Genomic DNA, 19,447 nt, shown 5'->3' on the forward strand with positions numbered 1-19,447 from the left:
TATACCTACCAATATTGGTTCAATAACTTTGCCTCAAGACTCCCAAAAGATTGTGATTATTTTTCTTTGAAAAGCTTCTGTAACAGCCAGTCACTGTTTAATTCTGTTGCCAATAATTTTGATGTTTGTATTATACATATATGTACAAACAATATAACCGCCCCCCCCCCCCCCCCAATAATTATCGTAATTTACTACAATAAACAACAAATTTCTAAAATTAATGGAATCCGGTATATTTAATTCCCTACGTCATCACTGCCACATCTACTAGTGTTATATACTTTTCTTTTATAAAAGATTTTGCTAGGATTTGTGGCACAAAATCACCTGGTGCTATCAAGGTTTCTGCTATGCTACTTGACTCTGCAAGGATGCTCTCCGAGAACAACGCTTCTCTAAACCAACATCCCTTATGGCGCGAACCCTTCTCTAGCGATCAAAAAATCTCACCTCTCAAAACCAAGCAATTTAACAGCTCTAAATTTATAGTCCAGTAACTTTTCTGTTGTCAACTAAACTGTCGAACAATCATTAGTTGTTAATGTCAAAGATCCAAGAGTGTAATCGTATCATTTAGTTCTGTTCAGTTCAGTGCTGGATATTTTTACTTTACAATAATTTGATGCCGATTTTTATTTTCCCTGATTTTTTTCTGATCTAGAAATGGTGGAGGATGTATTGTGCAGAGATGTTACACAAGATATTGACAATCGACTGCACCAAGATCTCGGGAAAACACTTTTTCTTATTAATTTTGGTTCGTAGAAAATTCAAAGGGCTGTAACTTTTGAACTAGTAGCCCAATCTTGGAACTGTTTGAAATTATGGATTCTACAGGCCACGTTCTATAAGAAAATTTTTTTCCAGGTCGATCTGAGACATTTTTTTTCGGGGCTCAAAAAAAGGCAGTGTATAACCTTCCTTTTTTACCAAAAATCGACTGCCCCAAAATGTCTCGGTAAAACACTTTTTCTTATTAATTTTGGTGCGTAGAATCCAAAACAATTCGTACTTTTTCGATCGGACTTCCCAATCAAAATTTGTGGACTAGAAACCAATTTCGAAAGAAAATTCAAAGGGCTGTATTAATGGAGTGTATTAATCGATTATAATCAAAAGATAATCGATAATCGGGATTGATTATTCTTTTAAATTAATCGGTTAATCGATTACTTGTTAAATCGATTAGTCGATTATTTAATTAATCGAGTATTTGCTTATTCGAGTAATCGATTATTTGATTATTCAATTATATGATTAATCGATTGTCTGATTATATAAATAATAAATAATCGATTACTGATTGTTTGATTAATTGATCATTAACTTAATTTTAATTGATTATTTCTTATCTCGACCATCGGTTTAGTCAAAAAGTAGCAGTCACAGTTGTGCAATTATTTGTTATATTTGTCGCTTTTACGTAGGTACTTTTAATTCAATCTCATTTTAAGTTCTCGTTTCTGCTTATTTTTAATTTAATTAATCTATTTAAAGGCGCCTATGCAAGGGTGCGCAAAAGATAGTGATTTCATAATGTAGTTGCTCGTCTTATGTTTTTGTGAATGTGAATTGTGATGGATATAGCGTTGGGCAAAAAAATCAATTAAAATCAAACGATAATCAATAACCGATTTTTTAAATTAATCGATTATTTAATTATTCGATTGATCCATTATTTGATTAATCGATTATTTCATTTTAATCGATTATTTGATTAAACAATTATTTGATTAAACGATTATTTGATTAAACGATTATTTGATTAACCGATTATTTGTTTAACCGATTATTTGATTAATCGATTATTTGTTTAAGCGATTATTTGATTAATGGATTGATCAGTATAATCAATCATTTTTAATTATTCTGAAATATGTAAGCACAAATTGTTGTAGTCTATTGCTTGTGGGTAGACTTGTATCACGTTGATTTCAAAATCACATTCTTTTGTTAATTGATAAAATTAATAAACATACACTAAACTTAAGTGAGGGAGCAAAACCAAAAATCTATCTGGCTAGATTTTGGATTTTTAATCATCGAACACCTAAGTATTTTGTCGATTTGTCAGATTAAAGTATTGGGCATCTAAATAACGCATTTCGACGTTTTTGCAATGAAATTGATGCTCAATACTAATTTTAAATTTAAATATTATATTAAAATTCTTTGGTCAAACCCATCATAAGCTAAGTACTGATTCCCAAAAATAGAATTACACTTTATTAATAAAGTTATAGCGCGGTAACAATACAGGACGGACAGACATAAGGTGTGATTACAAAGATTTTCAGTCTAAAATTTCGATTCTTAATAATGAACGTTGTGTTAATTGTAAACACAGGGTGTTTTGGTCTTCTCTGTATCCTTTTAAGGGGCGGCAGTGCAGCTCAAAAGGAGTCGACAAACCCCAAAACACCTTAGTAAAAGTTATTTAATAAGCGAAATAATATTTGTTTTTACATTAAACGATTAATCTGTGTACAAATCTAGCAATCTACTACTTAAACAGCATTGTCCAATTGTTTTTAAGTTTGTTTATTTGACTGGTATAAGTTGTTATCAATAATTAACCTTTACTATTCATTAATTAATTATATAATAATTAATTAATTAATCCTTAAATGTAAAAAATAATACCAATTTTATCTTGCTTATTAAATAACTCTTACTAAGGTGTTTTGGGGTTCGACTTCTTTTGAGCTGTACTGTCGCCCCTTAAAAAGATACAGAGAAAACCGTAAACACCCTGTATAGTTCGTGAGAAATGGGAGCCCCCTCAATAAGTTGTACAGGTCTACGCCCCTGGATGTTGCCATTAGAGTGATTCAGGTTTCCGTTAAAAGTGTGGTTATGTTTACTACTTTGTTTATTATCTTCTTCATTTCTCTAATCTTTTAATAATTAATTTTTGAAAGTAATAAATATGAGGGAATTAATTAGTGTCCTAACGTGTCTTCTTCTAGCATTGTTCATAACGACAGGTAAACAACTTTTGCATAATGTTAATAAGTAGGTGTGGTCATTAACAAGTTTTGCTTTTAGGGGAAGCGATTAGATGCTTTCAGTGCAGCTCCGGCCAGGATCCGAAGGACGAAGATAACTGCGGCGCCTACAAGAAGTTCGATAAGTCGCAGCACATCGCCGTCGATTGCAATAGCGAGGAGAGCCACATGCCCGGATCATTCTGCATGAAGGTTACGCAGCAAGGGCCCATCGGCTTCGTCTGGGATGGGAGATGGCGACAGGTGATTCGGCGGTGTGCCTCGGTTGCCGAAATGGGTGTCACCGGTGTGTGCAATTGGGGGGTGTACGAGAATGGAGATTATTGGGAAGAGTGTTACTGTATAGAAGATGAGTGTAACGGAAGCGGCCGTCTAAGTTTAAGTCTCAGGATACTGGTCCCGTTGATGTTGACGACCATATTTGTACATTACAACATGTAGAGTATAAGTAATTAACGCCCATAATGCACAAAAATTAATTCGTCAGTATTTTTTTTTTCATTTTGCAAGGGATCCCATCTGTACAAAAGTGCCTTCTGTGACTGTAATTTTAGAAGTTTGTAATCCGTCCATTTTTATTTTAGCTTGTAAGATCTATTTGTTATGTACTGTTAAATGTTTATATCTGACATTTTATACACAATTTTATATGTAAGTCTATTATTTGTGTAATATCTTGAGAGGAAATCTTTCTGTACATAAACCCGTATTTTCCTAAATGCATAGCAAGCATACAAATGGTTCTCCCAAGTGAACATTCCAGAAGGGTTTCATAAATAAGAAAAAACAAAGATTTGATGTGAAGACTGGCAGCTGACACGAGGCCTAGAGCCTGATGCTGAACATAGTTACCCTCGGGCCTACATTAGGGTTCTCTTCCCCTATTTCATTGATGGTTAACAAAAGACGAAGAGACAGCATGTAAAATTTCTTTATTAAAAATTGTAAAGTAGAAAAAGGACGGACTCAATTAACATCAATAGAGATTCTATCTTAAGCCTAGGTACATAATACTAATTGCTTCTTGTTTAAAACAGTTGCAGTCTTAATTAGACACTTGTTACCGGCTTCTTCAAAGATTTGTACATATTTAAAACACCACCAGGCCCCATTAATTGAGTAAAATAATGGGGAGAACCAAGACAATTAACAAAGAGGACATCTTCAACCTACTGGACGAATTGCAACCATCTTTACTATTACAAGTGCAATACTCCATGAAAATATTATAAGTCCCGGTTCTCATCAAGCAAAACCTCTCGTCGCCGGCAATACCGGGCTCTCCCAAAAAGGCGCAGCTCCGAAAGTACTTCCAGACACCGTGCACTACAAGATCCAATTAGAACTGTCGGCGGCACCTTGTAAATCTCACCTTTCTGCCTGATCTTTCGGCACAGTGTCGCCTCCATGCCGACGAAGAACTGCGACTCGACGCTTGGACAGAACGTCATCGAAAACGTACGGTTATCGAAGGGATCCGCACACCTCGGGTCGATATCGCTTCTGCAATCCCAACATTTAATGGTCCTACCTAAAAGAAATTGGGGTGTAACTTAACCTAATTTCTCGAAACAATTAATACTCACTTAACTGTGTGGTAAATATTAAAATAAGGGCGGTGATTAATATTAACAGTTTTAAGCTAAAATCCATCTTATTGGGGTAGTTACATTAAAAGAGTTCTTTAAAAAACCTTAACGTACAAATCGATGCAAATAAACATCACGTGACCGAATTACTCATGAAAGAATGAGGCGCGGTTGTATATGTATAGGGTGAGTCGATTATTTGTGAATACACACATCCTGTGTCGCCTGTCGCCTCCACTCCTCTCTAACCCTGGACTTTCTTTTCATAGCCGCATATCCTCCCCCCTCTTTCAAATCGTCTACCACCTTCACTCGTCTTCTTCCTTTATTCTTGTACATTGTACCCTCCACGTATATACACCTATAAAAACAATAGATAACATTGGATATTCTTAGAGTATTCACTAGAAGGTATGTGAATATTCTAAATATCCAGAAAATGCTCCATGCATTATATACTTTCGACTGGAATATTCAGCAATACCTACATAAGGACGCACCACTAATATATTCCTTCATTATTCAGTATTGAATATTCTGGATGTTATTCGGAATATTCGTTTTATTACAACCTTAATTACAGCACACAAAATGTCTTTTTTAAGTATAATTAGACGCTTATTTTGAATTGTAAGAATTATTACTTTTATTATAAGTCGTCAATAAAACCGTTGATGGTCTTGTGGGTTGTATAATATTATACACTACATACCTATTCTAATCAGCTCATGAATGTCTTGTGAATATTCATACTTCCAAACTGCATCTGTGTAGTGGTGATGGATGAAGTGTAGAGCATGTTCTAAAAGAATATTAAGAAGAAACGGATACATTCAGAATATCTATAATATATACCTCATTATACAAATAGTATATTTAGAATAAACTGAGAATATTCTGTAAGCTTATTCTCAGAATAGCCCAAGTGGTATATACGCATCATGTTCTAAGAATATTCAAAATAAATGAAAAATCTGTTTAGTTTATTCTGAGAATATCTGAGATATTCCCATTCGCATATACCTAGTAGGTATATCTTACAAGGGACGTATATATTTTAGGTATATTTAAATGTTTAAATAAACCTCTTTGAATATTATAGGTATACAAGAGAAATATTCAATGTTATCTGGAGGCCTAGGCATATTATGAAAAAAATTATTAACTTCAGAAGAAAGTTTTGCTATAGTCTATGTTTTTGCGGCCATGCATTTGAAATTTGCAGACAAAAATTGGGCTCGGAACATTATTTTTGGGTAGTTTTTGCCCAAATGTCGTCACTTTCTTCAGTTTTTGGCCTAATATATCTTAGAAAGGAAGCGTTTTTTCGATATTCTTTGCAAAATGGAAGTAGACAAAATTGCCTACATTTTTCATATACAGTGCTATTTATTAACAAGTAGACATAGGGATTTACGTGTATTTTTTTCCCTATGTCTACTTTTAAATGACAAAATCTCTTCTAAACGGCATCTAATTTTATGCAACCAGAATAACTTTTTAAATATATGTTTCTTTACTGTACTGTCCTTTGGCAAGGTTTACCCCCCTGTTTAAGCTAAGTTGCGTCACACTCCCCTGTTCCAGATAATTGCGTCCAAGGAACTGATGTCTCTGATCAAAGCTTATTCGATCAATGTGCCCTTTCCAGGTCAGGCAGGAGTCTGCGATAACTCCTGGTCAAATCCAGTTTGTGTCCTCGAAGAGTGAGCCCATAAAGTTTCGCTCTGTCTCTATTCGTAAAGGGGTGTTTTTCGGGTTAAAGGAGATGCCATAGCTATTCTTATCTCCGTCATCCCGATTGATGATATAATGACTTTGCTTCCAACAATCGCGCGGATCCATCTTACGATTGACCCATCAATGTCAAAGAGCCTTCAGCACCCTCACTAATGGAATCGAACGTACCTACCCGCGATATCTAAAAATGCTCCCAATGCCCCCCCCCCCCTTCCCTTCGTCAGACATTCCTCTCTCCAGCCTTAACACGAGGCTCTCTCACCTTCCTTCAGCTTTCGAGGATATACCTACCTTAAAATAAGGGAGGCAGGAGCAGCGGTTTCAGATCCTTCTGCAGAAAAGCCGGTAATATCCCATAGCTACCTTAGTAGTACTTGCATTTTATTCGTTTGTCTGCATTTTTTAATTATTTTCCCATATTATTCATTATTATTGATGTACCTAGTACCTAAAGTCACTAAATATAGAAAGTACCGCAATCCATTGGGCTCGTGTGTTAGAGAGAGAACGCATGATTTTTGCCCAAAAATGGCGGAAGTTACCAGATTCTAGTAACTTTAATGTTAGGGATTGTTCCACCTATTTGAAGATATCTGTATATATTTTTATAAAACATGACAGTACTATGAAGTTAGGTTATAGAAAAATTACAGCTATTCAGATTTTATTTGTCAATTTTTTTAAGTTGCCAGCAAATTTGCCCAAAAATGGCGGATGATTGCGGTACTTTCTATATCTAGTGACTTTACTAGTACCTACTTAACTAAGGTGTCGCAACACAGCTAATATTTTTGAGAGAAGTAGGCGAATGTCAATGAATGAAAAATAATAAAAAGTCATTTCAATTAAATTTGTAAGGTTTTTCAAGTGTTGGTTGGTTGTTATATTACTAACAGGTTTTCCTTGTGTTTACTAACACTTATTCAACGTGTGTAAGTATTGGCAACGCAATATTTTCCCGACCAGAATCGAAACGGTGAATTTGATCTTCGGCGGGATACAACATAAGGTATACTGGGCGCGGGAATATATTTTTCTTTTATTTTTGCCTTTATTTTTGTGAGGGTGGGGTTTCAGCGAATGCTGCTCTACCAACCCACCCAACTATACATTTAAAAATGTCCATGCCCGAACCTGGATTCGAACCAGAGACCCTTAGTACCACAGTCTAGCTTCAACTGAACTGCACCATACGGACCGGCCAACTTTGGCGCGCTCTAGCGGTGAAATGGTTAGGAAAATGTCACTTGACGTTTGTTTCTAAAAATCACCGTCTTTGTAAATAAAATTAGTTCGGTTGAATAAGATAATACACCTTCATTCAGTGGCTTGTTGCAGAAGCAGAAAAAGTTGGTACCTGCGAAATCCAAATTATAAACAATATGAAATGTTGTTGACGTGTGAGTAGGAAGCATCTTTAAGACAAAGTCTTAAATACAACGATAATGCTGGCGTATTTATGTATGCAGGAAATGTCAAAGGTATTTAAATCTTATACCCTATACCCTTTGGTGCATTCATTCAAAACTTCAAAGAATACTGCACGCACGTATTCTTATCGCTGTTAGAAGAGACAATGGGTTTCGTGTTATTTTTTGCGTAAGCGGGGACGCGAGGCGCGTTCTTTGAAATATGGAGTTATTGAGTCTAATAATTATCATTGGCGATGGTTTTTAATGATCTTTAGGAAATACTGCGAATTAACAAAAAAAAAACAAACCTGGTTCGCGATGGTTGGAAGGCGAGTGCAATGCATTTCTTCACGCATTTTTTTATTCAGACAGTCCTCCACATTTGCCTCTCTTGGTATTAAAAGTTAAAAGTTTGTACCGTTTGAACAGCTACCGGCAATTCGTCATTTTATTGATTCAGTTGTTGTTGTTTGTCATCAAGTTTTTTGTGTTAAAGGAAGGTAAGATTCAAAAGCCTTGGTATCTCGCTGACCATTTTACCACCAAATTATTAGAAATATTAAAAAAAAATGCTGTAAAATAATTTTAAAATGTTTTTATTTTATTTATCGAACGCTTGCGTGCGGAGTAATTTGTCCAAACAAGCTTTATAAGTTTGCGTTTATGTTAGAAATTTTGTTTTAAGATTCCATTTAATGTGTTTCGGAATACATTTTTCTATAGTTAATCCTATGGAATTTTCGGAAGCCTATCGAGGCTACTGAATCTTGGGTTTCCAGGGAAAACGTTTCTGGTCGCGAAGGTGACGTCACTCGGTCGGCAATCATCGTGTACTTTAATAGCTTCAGATTACTTACCAGTGGCGGCGTAAATTATTAAAAGGAATGATTTGTCTTATGTTATTTTTTTTTAAAATATTGTTATAATACATACATATACCTAAGATATATACATTTACTACGTTTGAGCTGTTATCTTCCCCTAAATTTATTATAATTGTTAAGTACCTACTCCGCAAATGGAATTTTAGAATATTACCGCACTTTCTCCGGGACAGCTGTAATACTGCCACGTGTTATAGCCCTAGAATTGACAGAATCTGCTTCTTCTTTAGCTTTTCTCTCTGAGGGGTTCTGTTCCTGACTCCTCTCCTCCTCCTTCTCCTCTTCCACCCACTCATGTCCCACACATTGTCTGCATCCAACTTCTTCTCTCTCAAACCCTCCAAGACATAGTCCTTTCACCTTCTCTTTGGTCTTCCTTGGCACGTTTTCTCTCCTCACGCTCCTTCCATCCCTTTTCATTACATGCTCAAATCCTTATAGTTTTCGCTAAACCTTCTGAAATTCAGTCATTTCGCCCAACTCCCTAATTGCATCATTCCGAATCCTATCTCTCTTAGCTTTTCCCATTGTCCAACTCAGTACTTGTCTGAAGCCATCATAAATCGGTGAGGGTTGGCGGCAGGAAGGGCATCGCTGACTGTAAAATATCGCGAAAACCAAAGATGGAGTTACTAATTTTAAATATCTGCAGTATCGGTTATAGAGATACAATATCAATTAATCCCCGCCGAGGTACCCTTCGCCACCCAAAATTTGGCAACGATTCGTGTAGGAAAACCAAAAATGGATGCCTATACCCGCAAAATATATATGAAGGTTATTGACAAACAAAAGCGTAAGCCAGAAGAGCAACTGCACTGTATGAAAAAGGTGGCGGAGTTACACTTTATGGATGTCTTCTGATGGTCGATAGATTTATATCAAGTAGTTCACGTGGGGCAAAACCAGAAAATGTTCTCTCACGAAAGATTTTGTTCCATCCAAAGGTGGGGGAAAATAACGGTTTTAGCGTTACATAATGTAGTCTTTGACCTGATAGATCTATCTCTGTTTCTGGTGGTTGGACCTTGATGACTCTATAAATTGTTCGAACTCTACATACTAAAATTTATTAGAAATCGCTCTTATTACTAGATATGCGACAACCTCTGCCCTTGCTATATTTTAAAGGGTTACTTGCTCGTTGATTGAGGGTCTAGCTCTATTTCTGGACAGAGTTAAATGTTTGGTATTTTGCTGCCCCAAAATTTATTAAAAATTGTACACTTACGACAAGTTTTTTCCTTGTTAAATTTTATAGGGAAGGTAATGGTTTTAGCCTTACACGCCCTTCGAGTTGATTGTTCCATCTCTATTAGTAACTACGCGTGTATGTATTATAAATTGATATCTGTTAAAAACCATAAATAAACTAACGCAAACACTCTTTTTCGTAAATAACGTAACAAAACTTTCTATGGAATTAATCATGGTATGATAAAAATAATGTTAAGTTATTAAGTACTAATAAATTATAAGTTTCAAGAGTGAAAGAGACTTTTATTAAATAAAGAATATAATACAGATGCTGCTTTGTAATAAAACATAACAATAAAGAATCAACAAAAAAATTATTGTAATTTTTCTTTTTGTTCTTCTACTGGGTCGAATATGTTCGTGAGACATTTTTAAAATTGTGTCACAATGAACTAAATCACAATTATGGGCTCCATCCTAGCCTCCTAGGACCCCTTCCATAGACTTAACGTTGTATACCACGTACCGAAATTATATTAGTGCACTCAAGAGAAGAGAACCAACCAAATCTCACCCTTCCTCTTTTCATTTGACTGTGCGCGTGTCTTCTTTCGGTCATGATCGGCAACCTCCAAATGTATACAGTGTTAGCCTTGCGGTTCTTGCTAATTGACGTAGAGTTGTAACATAGAAATGTGTTCAAAGTACGTTTTAGCGACACTAATCTTGTCGACCTTGTTTTACTTCGGTAGGTAAAATTCACTATTTCTAGTCTAGTGCATTTTTCACTACAGGGCACTCAATCAAATGCTGGAACTGTAGATCCGACATAGATCCACATTGCGGCAGCGTTTTCAATAACGCCACACTTTCGATATACGATTGTAACTTAGATAGACCATTTGAAGGGAAATCCACGCGGTGTCAAATAATGAAGAGGAAAGGTAAAATATTAGTTTGTAAGAGTAGGTAACTGCAACGGATTCTTCTAGTGGATGGCGTTTGGATCTATTTTCGAAATTGCGCACCGCCAGATGACCCCAAATATGACTCCTATAGGGCAGAGTGTTCGAGTTCGAATGCAGAGTGCTTTACTTGTGAAGGAAGGGATGGATGTAACGCTTCCAGTCAATTACGTTGGTCACCCTGGTTTATGATGTGCTTACTCCCACTGCTTAGGCGTTAGCGTGTATTTGCGGGAGTATTATAGATGTACCTTATTTTTTAACTATGAAGAATTTCCTACAAAGTTGCAAACCCTTAGTTTTTTATTTCTATTGAATATTACCCTTCCTGGGAAATCACAGCCTGTCATACCACCTGTATTTCCCAGTTTCAAGGTTCTTAAAGCTGTAGGTATAAGCCGTTTGTAGAGGTCTGTACCTAATTGTAAAGGTGACGGAATGCTCTGGAGTCTGGAAGGACGTTGGAAAGCTTTGGAAACCCATGTGAAGGTCTTCTGGCATACAGTCCCGTCCAGAGTTATACCGAGGACTTATGCGATGGGCGATCGCCAGCCAGACTTAGGCGTACTGTTGCTTTGCCAGATCACTCAGCTTTCGGACTAAAGAAAACAGGACAATTTTGATTCACTCGTTGTCGGAGTGAGAATATGTAACGGTCTATTTCCTTCATTACAAAGCAGCCAATATTACTTATTGAAAGTCGTAACCTAACCTTGGAAGAGATGACTCCATCTATTGTTTGACTTTGTACAACGCCATTTTAGCGTGCATTCTGCCGCGCCGAGCCGTGCTTATCGGTTGTCGGCCTTGGTGTTTCTCTTTCGTTGGTGAGCTGTAACAAAGTGCATTTCGTTTGAACAAACAGCCGAGGCGTTAGTAAAAACGCATGGAATTTTGATTGCCGCCATCCTTGGTAATTGAATCCTTAATTTGGAGAATCCGGAAATATTATTAGGACGGATTCACCTAAAAACTTCTTGTAAGTGCGCCATTTGCATTTTACATATCTACTCTAAGTGTATCTCTTTAGATTTCGGATGGTATTTGTTTTATAATTTTCCATCGGCGATTTTTGCATTCATATATAATTAGCCCTCTTATTTAAAGAGCAATGTACATTTTGGTTATTTTGGTTTGATTGTAGGTTGCATTGTAATTACCAGTTTCAATTTCGGAGACTTTTTAAGTACCTACCATTCTATCGACGTATTTAAGAATATGTGTACCTACCCAGCAAACACACTTTACGTTTAAAAACGGTTTTAAAGCGCTTTGAAAGGATAAATTCGGTATTGGTAGTATGGTATACGTTTTTGTGTAGGCCGATTTTATACCTACGGTTAAAAGACGGTTCTTATTCATATATGTTATTCATATATAAACGATAGAGTTCACTTTCTACGTTGATAATACGTATATAAATAACCGTTTTTTATAAACGTATATAACACTACTTTAACATACGCAGATAAGTCGTATATCATTGGAAAATAATAAACGCATAATATTCCTACAAGAATACGGCAACATCCGCCGCACATTTATGCGTATTATATACGTAGAGTTTTAGTCTACAAAAACGCTTTTTATACGGAACTGTGTTGCTAGGGTAATTTGGTTCCAATCGGTTCAGCCGTTTAGCCGGAAATGAGAGCACAGACAGACAGACCGACATCATTGAGATTTTGATTGATTCGGTTTTCTGGTCCTTCAAAACGTGTATTTCCCATCCGTTTTTTTTACCCCAATATGCTTACTAACGTGTAATAACAATGGAAGGTGTCAATCAAGTTGCATCTTATTCATTCCTTCCTTGCATATTCTGGAACTTAATTTCCTTTATAAAATATAAATAATTAAACATTAAACAATTCATATTATTTTGTAAACATTGTCATGCAGACGTTTTGTTTGAGCTCTGTACGTATAATAATGATGCATCAGCCTGTATGTAAAAATCAATTTTTTTTCGTGTAATTGTTGCTGTTTTTAATTGTTTCTTTTTGTTTAATTTTTAATTCCAACGTTGAGTTGTATAAGAATTTATGGATGTTTAAAGTTTGTTTAGTTTGATTGCCTTCTAATTTGTTAATTTTGGTTTGCTTATTTATTGTAAAAGCGAAATTACGTGTTAAAAAGAAGGAACATCTGGTCGTATTTGTGCGTTGTATTAGAAGGTTCTGGGCATTGCGCTAAGAACATTTGTTATCGCGTTGCCTAAGGTGAAATTTAATTAATTTGAAGATAAGCACGTGTTATTTCCCATAAGAAAACAACAGGACTGCAGTTTACTTCGAAAATGGATTTAATCAAATTTGGTTCTGTTTTTTTTACGAAATCTTAATCCTTTGTTACCCTCCGAATGAGCGTAGGGCTCTCTGTAATTGTTTTTTTTTATTGTCTTTTGAGAAATTTTGAAAAGGTTAGGTAACCCGTTAGTTTAAGAGTATGGGCAGCCGATTTTTAGTTAGGAAATTTAGAAGGGCCTAGCGCCAAGTGCGGGTTTATTAACACAAAAAAGTTTTAAAACGATGTTCCATACCTGTTTTCAAAGAACACACTGCAACGATTTATATTTAGAGTAACCCGAGTACCAAGTAAGAAGACGAGGATCAATATTATTTTTGTTTTGGACGAGACAGATATAAATTGCCTTCTTTGCATGGCCATCTCGTTATTAAGAAAACCAAGATATTTCGAAAACTATCAGAGATAGGTATAAGACATTATATCCAAAAGTTTAAAAATATACAGGGTGTTCCATTTAAAAAAAATGAGATTTTTTAATATGAATCTTTATAACTTTAGACCTACCAAAAAACACCCTGTAAGCTGGAAAATGTCTGGAACCTGAAATCAAAATTTACGTAATATTTTGACCATTATACTGACGCTTGCAAATGCCAAATTTTTCTTACAAATCGAATTATCTTTAAAACTACTGGTTTTTCGGATATTAACCATATAGGGGTTAAGTGGAAGAGCAGATGTGTGGTCATGTACTCCATCTGAACTGCGCCCCATTGGATGGTTCAACATTATGTTTTGTTTTTACTTCTATTTTGTTTTATATATTTTCTATGCACTGTCCAATAAAAGACAATTTATTTTCATTATAATAAAAAAAGTCGTACAATTAAGAAATGCATTCAAATACAGGGGGTTCCATTTAAAAAATGTACCATTTTGGCGCCATACTTTGTGAGCGCACCCTGTATAATTCCAAATATTATAATAGTGTGGAGAATATTCAACCATATCATAATACAAAAGCACTATATCAAAAAATCTTATAATCAAACCATTAAAAGTTACTTCGCGCAATCTTTGAGTCATCCTGTACAGTTAGAAAAAACTCGGAAAGGAAAACTTAGTCTACAAAAAATTCTGCAATTGTTTGCCCATTTAAGCTACTTTTAATTTTATACGAGATTCCCATTTATTTATTCATTAATCTATTTATTATATATTTATTATCCCTTCTGATTATAAGTTAACACCTCACTAGTAGGCATTAGCTAGTGCCGAACATTCGAACGTAAATTTAAATAACGTAATTTATTTATTCACCATTAATTATTTAATCAATTTATTAATTTATAAGTCTTAAAATGCATTAATTTATAACAGTAATTATAAGCGCGAACTATCCATTACTTCGAAGTTGAAATTGGAACTGACCGAAATGCAATTCGATTTGCTTATATAGTACAAACGCCGCCTAGAACGCCACTTTTTCTCGAAGGTTCCCGAGTATTCTAGAATGTTCTCGAACAAACACGTCGTATTTCCCGGAAAGGTTGCGTCACATCTGTCTTCGCTCTTTATCGCCGATTCTTCTTTTAATCGATTCAATACCTTGATTTCAAGAGTATAGCAATTATCAATTATCTTCCAATTTACCATCTAAATATCCTTACTAGTTATTTCATTTTTAGCGCATCTTTGCAAATTTATGTGGCTGGCTAGCTGGTTGGCAGCAAATGTGGGTCTGTAGAAAAACGCTTGGAGCAAGACAAGGAGTGTACATGTACCTACCGGTGTCGTATAATTAACAACTTTAGGAAAAAGGCTACATGATGCGTTTGGAGACATCTGGGCGCCATCTCGAAGCGTTTTGTACTAACGTGGTGATTGATGTGTAAACCCCCGCCTTCGAGGGATAGTCGACTTTGGGTACCCAAAAGTTTCTTAAGACCTCGAATCGCAGTCTCTCTTTGTCGTGTCGACAATAGAAGCTGAAGCTATGAGGTGCCCCTAAAATTGAATACTGCTTTGTGGGTGTGTGGTAGTACACCGTCACCTTAGAATATTAATTAACGGTGTATGCTGGCTCTATCTCTGTTTTGTGTTTTCATTTGAGTGATGCTGCCAGCCGCAAAGCGCTCATGGATCCTAATACCGGCCCAGCGGGAAAGTTCCCGGTGTCCCCCGGCCCCATGCTTATTTTCAAATAATTTGGAGATGGGCATGTGTCTACCTAGACCTTGATGACCTAGAGTACGTGACATTACAACCCAATGGCCTACAATTTCTGTAAAAGAAAGTTTGATTTATAATTGAACCCGGTTTGGTTTATCAACTGATCGAGTCAGTCTAATTTAATTTTTAGCACATTTTCTAAAAAAATATATGCTATTATATTCGATATGCCTGACTGGCTGGCAGGCTGGCTGATTGTCCGGATGAGATCTCAGCAATTAGCTAAAGACTTTTCACCTCGCTTTTCACTAAAACCCTTCAGTGTAGATGTGCAGGCTCTAGTCTCTTTTGAGTTACATTACTCGTGAGATTTTAAACTTTGCTAATGAAATATTGATCTGTATTACCAATCGTCATGCATATGCTGATTTACAACTTATTCAACGTAAATTCATCATATTGATCGCAAACAACTGTGGCTAGTTCCCACATTCGAAATACGTACGCGGTACGATTTGCAATTGGTTGGATTCTAAGGGCCCGCTAGACTAGCAACAATTTTCGCAACCAACGAAGAGAGATGGAATTTCAGTAATTACTTTTCCGCAACCTACCCCACGAATTAATCATCATTTTTCATTGAGGTGACAATTTTGATGCGCGTAAAAAATGCAAGGTTAAAAAGCTATTTTACTATTCGTCCTGGTCACATTGATTGACGTTATACAACCTAATTACGTGAGAAAATTAGATGGGACAGTAAGTAATTAAAAAACCTGACTACTCGCATATTAGAGTATGAGTCGCAATAGACTAATTATACAGTCACATTAAGGTGTGGTTCCGTTGATGTTAACTTTCTATTAATAAACAACGAAAAATCAACTTTATTTCGTTTGAAATTTACATAAATAAACTCTCTTCTATAAATATAAAGTAGAATTAATCTTCTATTCTAATAAAAAAGGAATTATTAAATTAAGGGGGGCCTATTGTACAGGGTGCGCTGGGAAAGATTAAATTAAGGATGCTGGTAGGTTTTTGATGAATTATAAAAGGGATTAATTGCTATATGTACAAGTCAAATATAAAAGACCTAAGTCTACTCGTATGTGAAAGTGTGGAATGTAGGTCAATGAAAATGGAAAAGCATTTTGTACGTCTCTCGCATCTACTTCAACAAAACTAGGGCCATCGCGGCCGGAATTAAGCTCCACATCGTACTCGTCACGCTTAGGCCACCATTACACTCGTGCGTATCGCAATATTCGCAAAAGTCGACGACGATATCGGGGTTGGTTATGTGCGTGGGGCACGTGCCTACCCTTTCGTTGCCGACCAAAGTGTGGCAGTGCCTGGAGTACGTCGTCCTGCCGAGTCCTTTAAACTCAAAGTTAGTTTGACGCGTAAGGATCGGCCAAACTTACTTCGATCAGTTTCGACCCTCTTCATGCAGACGTGCCTTTGGTAGCTGTATTGTCCATACTGGGAGGATCCCCCATCACAATTCACAACACGCGGATTACCTGTTACCGCATTGTAAACAAACGCCTGCCTCGGGAATAGTGTCGTATTAAAATGATCCGCGCAACGTCCATAACTATCGGAGGTACATTCCCAACATTGCAACGAATAACCTGAAATCGATAAACAGCTTAGTCACATTTATAAATAAATAAATTCAGCCAAATTTGCAACGCTTAGGTAACGGTAAACCTTGAAATGTTTACAAATTTTGTAACCAAGCCAACTATAATACTGAGTAATCCACAGGTTGTGCAATATCGTCACTACTCACTAGTTTTGATAAACACCAGCAAAAGTGCAGTTACGAAACAAAACGCCAACGAATTCATCTTGGGGACTTTTAAAAAAAATACAAAATCCGGTTCTCGTGCTAAACTTAACGTGGCGAGCCCACAACTGACGGACGAAAAGTTAACTTGGTCGTTAAGTTACTTTAGCCGCCCCCTCCGCCGCTGCATACGTTACCTATTTAATTGTGCGATAATTTTAATGTGTAGGTATATGCGGTAAACAAACGTTTTTTTGGGCTATCGTATAAAACCTGAAATTTGCAGTAGTTGCGGTGTACCAAATTTGTATTGAACGTAATTGACCCCAAATTGTATTATAAAGAAAATCACGTATTGGGAGCGAGGTTGGAAAATAGGCAAAAACTGAGAAGAAATTGAATGCGATTTAAGCGAAAGTGAAGAAAGTTGTTTAAGTATTAGCGCGAGACAGTGCGAAATTAACTCCTTCCTACAGCTCTCCAGATTTCAAATTTCATGTCCATCGCAACCATTTCCAAAATCAGTCCACCTGAATTAAACTAAATCACGTTCTTTATATTCCATTCGATTTGTTTTTACCAAGAAAGTTGTGGGGTAGTTTTAACTTCTTGCGTTCTGTATGTGGTGTAGGTGAGAAAACGAATCGAAGGTTTGATAACCAAATTTCCTGATGCACGAATGAAAAATTATCCAAAATAGCATTCATCATATTTCTGGATTTGGATTCTAAATTTGGAGATGTTCACATTCACTTATAGGCCTCGTATGCCGAGAATTCCAAGGACAATTCGCATCCGCAAAATTTGTAACCTGGCCATTTTGCTTCCAGGTAATTAGCACCCGGATAGTTCGCACCAGAATCGCGTCCTGAACACTTCGATGGCTGATCAATTTCGCATACTCATAATTAGCATACAGGGAATTAACCTTCCTAAGCAAACACAGTTCCGCATATAACGCGTTGAAACCCTACGTCTAAAAAACGTAATCGTATAGTAGTATAATAGTATGCATAAATGCTATATTTTTTTTAGAATAGGTATTATCGAGGGTATTATGCGTTTATTATTCCCATTTATATATAAGTACGATTTATATGCGTTTACTGAATACGTTTAAATTTCGGAATATGTATCCTTACGCATTATCAGTATTAAATTCGTTGATAATTGTACTGCTAATAAACATGGGTATATAATAATAATGCAATATATGTGCTTGGTAGATGTATATTTTTAATCAAACCAAAAAGTCTATCATAGACATTTAGGGTCCATTTTCTTCTTTACCAGTTTGTAAACCTAGGTATTCTTCCTGTCTTCACATCGGTAATTGGCGCCGCTAACGGTCCTCTGCATCCATACGGAGGCGCTGTAAAGTTTGCAGGCTCTGTAACGTCCAAGAAGCTTCGTTTCCAATTCTTTCCGTCTTTGCCTACAATAAGAGGCGCCTGCTGTCGTCGAAGAAGCGTCCATCTGCAGCATCAAAAAAATACCTACAAGTTTAAACTTGGATTTGTTGAAAGTATTATATTATAGCATCTGCACGCATCAAAAAAATACCTACAAGTTTAAACTTGGATTTGTTGAAAGTATTATATTATAGTTAGTTTGAAATTGTAGGTGTTTTCACGTTCAAGAAGCGTGCGTCGTTTCCAATTCTTGTCATCTTCGTATACATAAGAGAGGCCGTTTCGGCGCCGCAGGAGCGTCCTGCAGGATCAAAAAAAGTTTCAGCTATACGATCTATTGAAAGTAGCTGTAGCCAACTTTAAGAGGACGACGCAGGTTCCTGTCGAGAATAGTGCTACTTTACCCCCCAAATGAAAATGAATATCAGAAAACATAATTTCTTTTATTTTTTTTTTCCAAATTCAAAAACTAATTGGATCAACTTGATTTTCATGTTCAAAAACCCCCAGATACCAAATTTCGTCGAAATCAGAATTTTTTTCACACACCCAAATCGCCCTTTCGTGGTACGAAATTTGAAAAAAATTTATCAAAATCGGAAAGGGCATACCCGAAAACCTAGTCAAAGACGTGCCACCCGTATAAATAAATTTTTTAATATAATTATAATAAATATTTATTTATATATTTATATAATTATATAAATATTTGGTGTTCTACAAAAATTACAACCCCCGCAATCGAGGCTTACTATATATATATATATAAGTATGAATTTTCTAATATAATTCGTAATTTTAAAACGAAAAGGAGCTTTATCCTTATAGCGCAATTAGAGGGTTGCTTATGGATCGTTTATACATAGTCGATTAATGAAATTGAAATATTTGGTGAACTACAAAAATGACAACCCCATCAATCGAGGATTCCTATACATATGAGTCTCAGTTTTCTAAAAAAAATCGTAATTTTAAAATGAAAAGGAACTTTTTCTCCTTAGAGCCCACTTAGAGGGATGC

General features: G+C 36.0%; 4 protein-coding genes and 1 long non-coding RNA gene across 5 annotated transcripts; 2 read left to right on the forward strand and 3 right to left on the reverse strand.

Annotated features, from left to right (window-relative positions):
• Positions 1–2,825: 2,825 nt before the first annotated feature.
• Positions 2,826–3,671, forward strand: LOC116179111. Its single transcript, XM_031498825.1, has 2 exons — positions 2,826–2,990; positions 3,052–3,671. Exons 1-2 carry the CDS (start codon positions 2,933–2,935, stop codon positions 3,450–3,452), a joined length of 459 nt encoding a protein of 152 aa, XP_031354685.1. The 5' UTR covers positions 2,826–2,932; the 3' UTR covers positions 3,453–3,671.
• A 253-nt stretch (positions 3,672–3,924) lies between these two features.
• LOC116179112 lies at positions 3,925–4,758 on the reverse strand. The gene is made up of 3 exons (XM_031498826.1): positions 4,598–4,758; positions 4,384–4,542; positions 3,925–4,337 (listed from the first exon to the last, which is right to left on the reverse strand). The coding sequence occupies exons 1-3, from the start codon at positions 4,662–4,664 to the stop codon at positions 4,123–4,125; spliced, it is 441 nt and encodes a 146-aa protein (XP_031354686.1). The 5' UTR covers positions 4,665–4,758; the 3' UTR covers positions 3,925–4,122.
• A 5,651-nt stretch (positions 4,759–10,409) lies between these two features.
• On the forward strand, positions 10,410–11,096 carry LOC116179113. Its single transcript, XM_031498828.1, has 3 exons — positions 10,410–10,581; positions 10,628–10,777; positions 10,826–11,096. Exons 1-3 carry the CDS (start codon positions 10,527–10,529, stop codon positions 11,017–11,019), a joined length of 399 nt encoding a protein of 132 aa, XP_031354688.1. The 5' UTR covers positions 10,410–10,526; the 3' UTR covers positions 11,020–11,096.
• A 3,623-nt stretch (positions 11,097–14,719) lies between these two features.
• Positions 14,720–15,612, reverse strand: LOC116179593. The gene is made up of 3 exons (XR_004147003.1): positions 15,102–15,612; positions 14,837–15,055; positions 14,720–14,789 (listed from the first exon to the last, which is right to left on the reverse strand). It is a non-coding gene; the product is annotated as an uncharacterized LOC116179593 (long non-coding RNA).
• Positions 15,613–16,274: 662 nt separating this feature from the next.
• On the reverse strand, positions 16,275–17,167 carry LOC116179592. The gene is made up of 3 exons (XM_031499390.1): positions 17,019–17,167; positions 16,648–16,857; positions 16,275–16,600 (listed from the first exon to the last, which is right to left on the reverse strand). The coding sequence occupies exons 1-3, from the start codon at positions 17,074–17,076 to the stop codon at positions 16,392–16,394; spliced, it is 477 nt and encodes a 158-aa protein (XP_031355250.1). The 5' UTR covers positions 17,077–17,167; the 3' UTR covers positions 16,275–16,391.
• Between the last annotated feature and the right edge of the window lie 2,280 nt (positions 17,168–19,447).

The sequence above is a fragment of the Photinus pyralis genome, unplaced genomic scaffold (assembly GCF_008802855.1).
Source record: "Photinus pyralis isolate 1611_PpyrPB1 unplaced genomic scaffold, Ppyr1.3 Ppyr1.4_LG8, whole genome shotgun sequence".
Taxonomy (NCBI): Eukaryota; Metazoa; Arthropoda; class Insecta; order Coleoptera; family Lampyridae; genus Photinus; species Photinus pyralis.

Excerpts from the sequence above, each read along its gene's own strand:
- LOC116179111 (XM_031498825.1), top strand. The coding sequence starts at position 2,933 with ATGAGGGAATTAATTAGTGTCCTAACGTGTCTTCTTCTAGCATTGTTC. Across the intron at positions 2,991-3,051 it reads AGCATTGTTCATAACGACAG|GGGAAGCGATTAGATGCTTT; the intron begins GTAAACAACTTT and ends TTTTGCTTTTAG.
- LOC116179112 (XM_031498826.1), bottom strand. The coding sequence starts at position 4,664 with ATGGATTTTAGCTTAAAACTGTTAATATTAATCACCGCCCTTATTTTA. Across the intron at positions 4,543-4,597 it reads AATATTTACCACACAGTTAA|GTAGGACCATTAAATGTTGG; the intron begins GTGAGTATTAAT and ends AATTTCTTTTAG. Across the intron at positions 4,338-4,383 it reads CCGAAAGATCAGGCAGAAAG|TGCACGGTGTCTGGAAGTAC; the intron begins GTGAGATTTACA and ends TGGATCTTGTAG.
- LOC116179113 (XM_031498828.1), top strand. The coding sequence starts at position 10,527 with ATGTGTTCAAAGTACGTTTTAGCGACACTAATCTTGTCGACCTTGTTT. Across the intron at positions 10,582-10,627 it reads GTCGACCTTGTTTTACTTCG|GGCACTCAATCAAATGCTGG; the intron begins GTAGGTAAAATT and ends TTTTCACTACAG. Across the intron at positions 10,778-10,825 it reads TCAAATAATGAAGAGGAAAG|TGGATGGCGTTTGGATCTAT; the intron begins GTAAAATATTAG and ends GGATTCTTCTAG.
- LOC116179592 (XM_031499390.1), bottom strand. The coding sequence starts at position 17,076 with ATGAATTCGTTGGCGTTTTGTTTCGTAACTGCACTTTTGCTGGTGTTT. Across the intron at positions 16,858-17,018 it reads GCTGGTGTTTATCAAAACTA|GTTATTCGTTGCAATGTTGG; the intron begins GTGAGTAGTGAC and ends TATCGATTTCAG. Across the intron at positions 16,601-16,647 it reads GAGGGTCGAAACTGATCGAA|GACTCGGCAGGACGACGTAC; the intron begins GTAAGTTTGGCC and ends TTGAGTTTAAAG.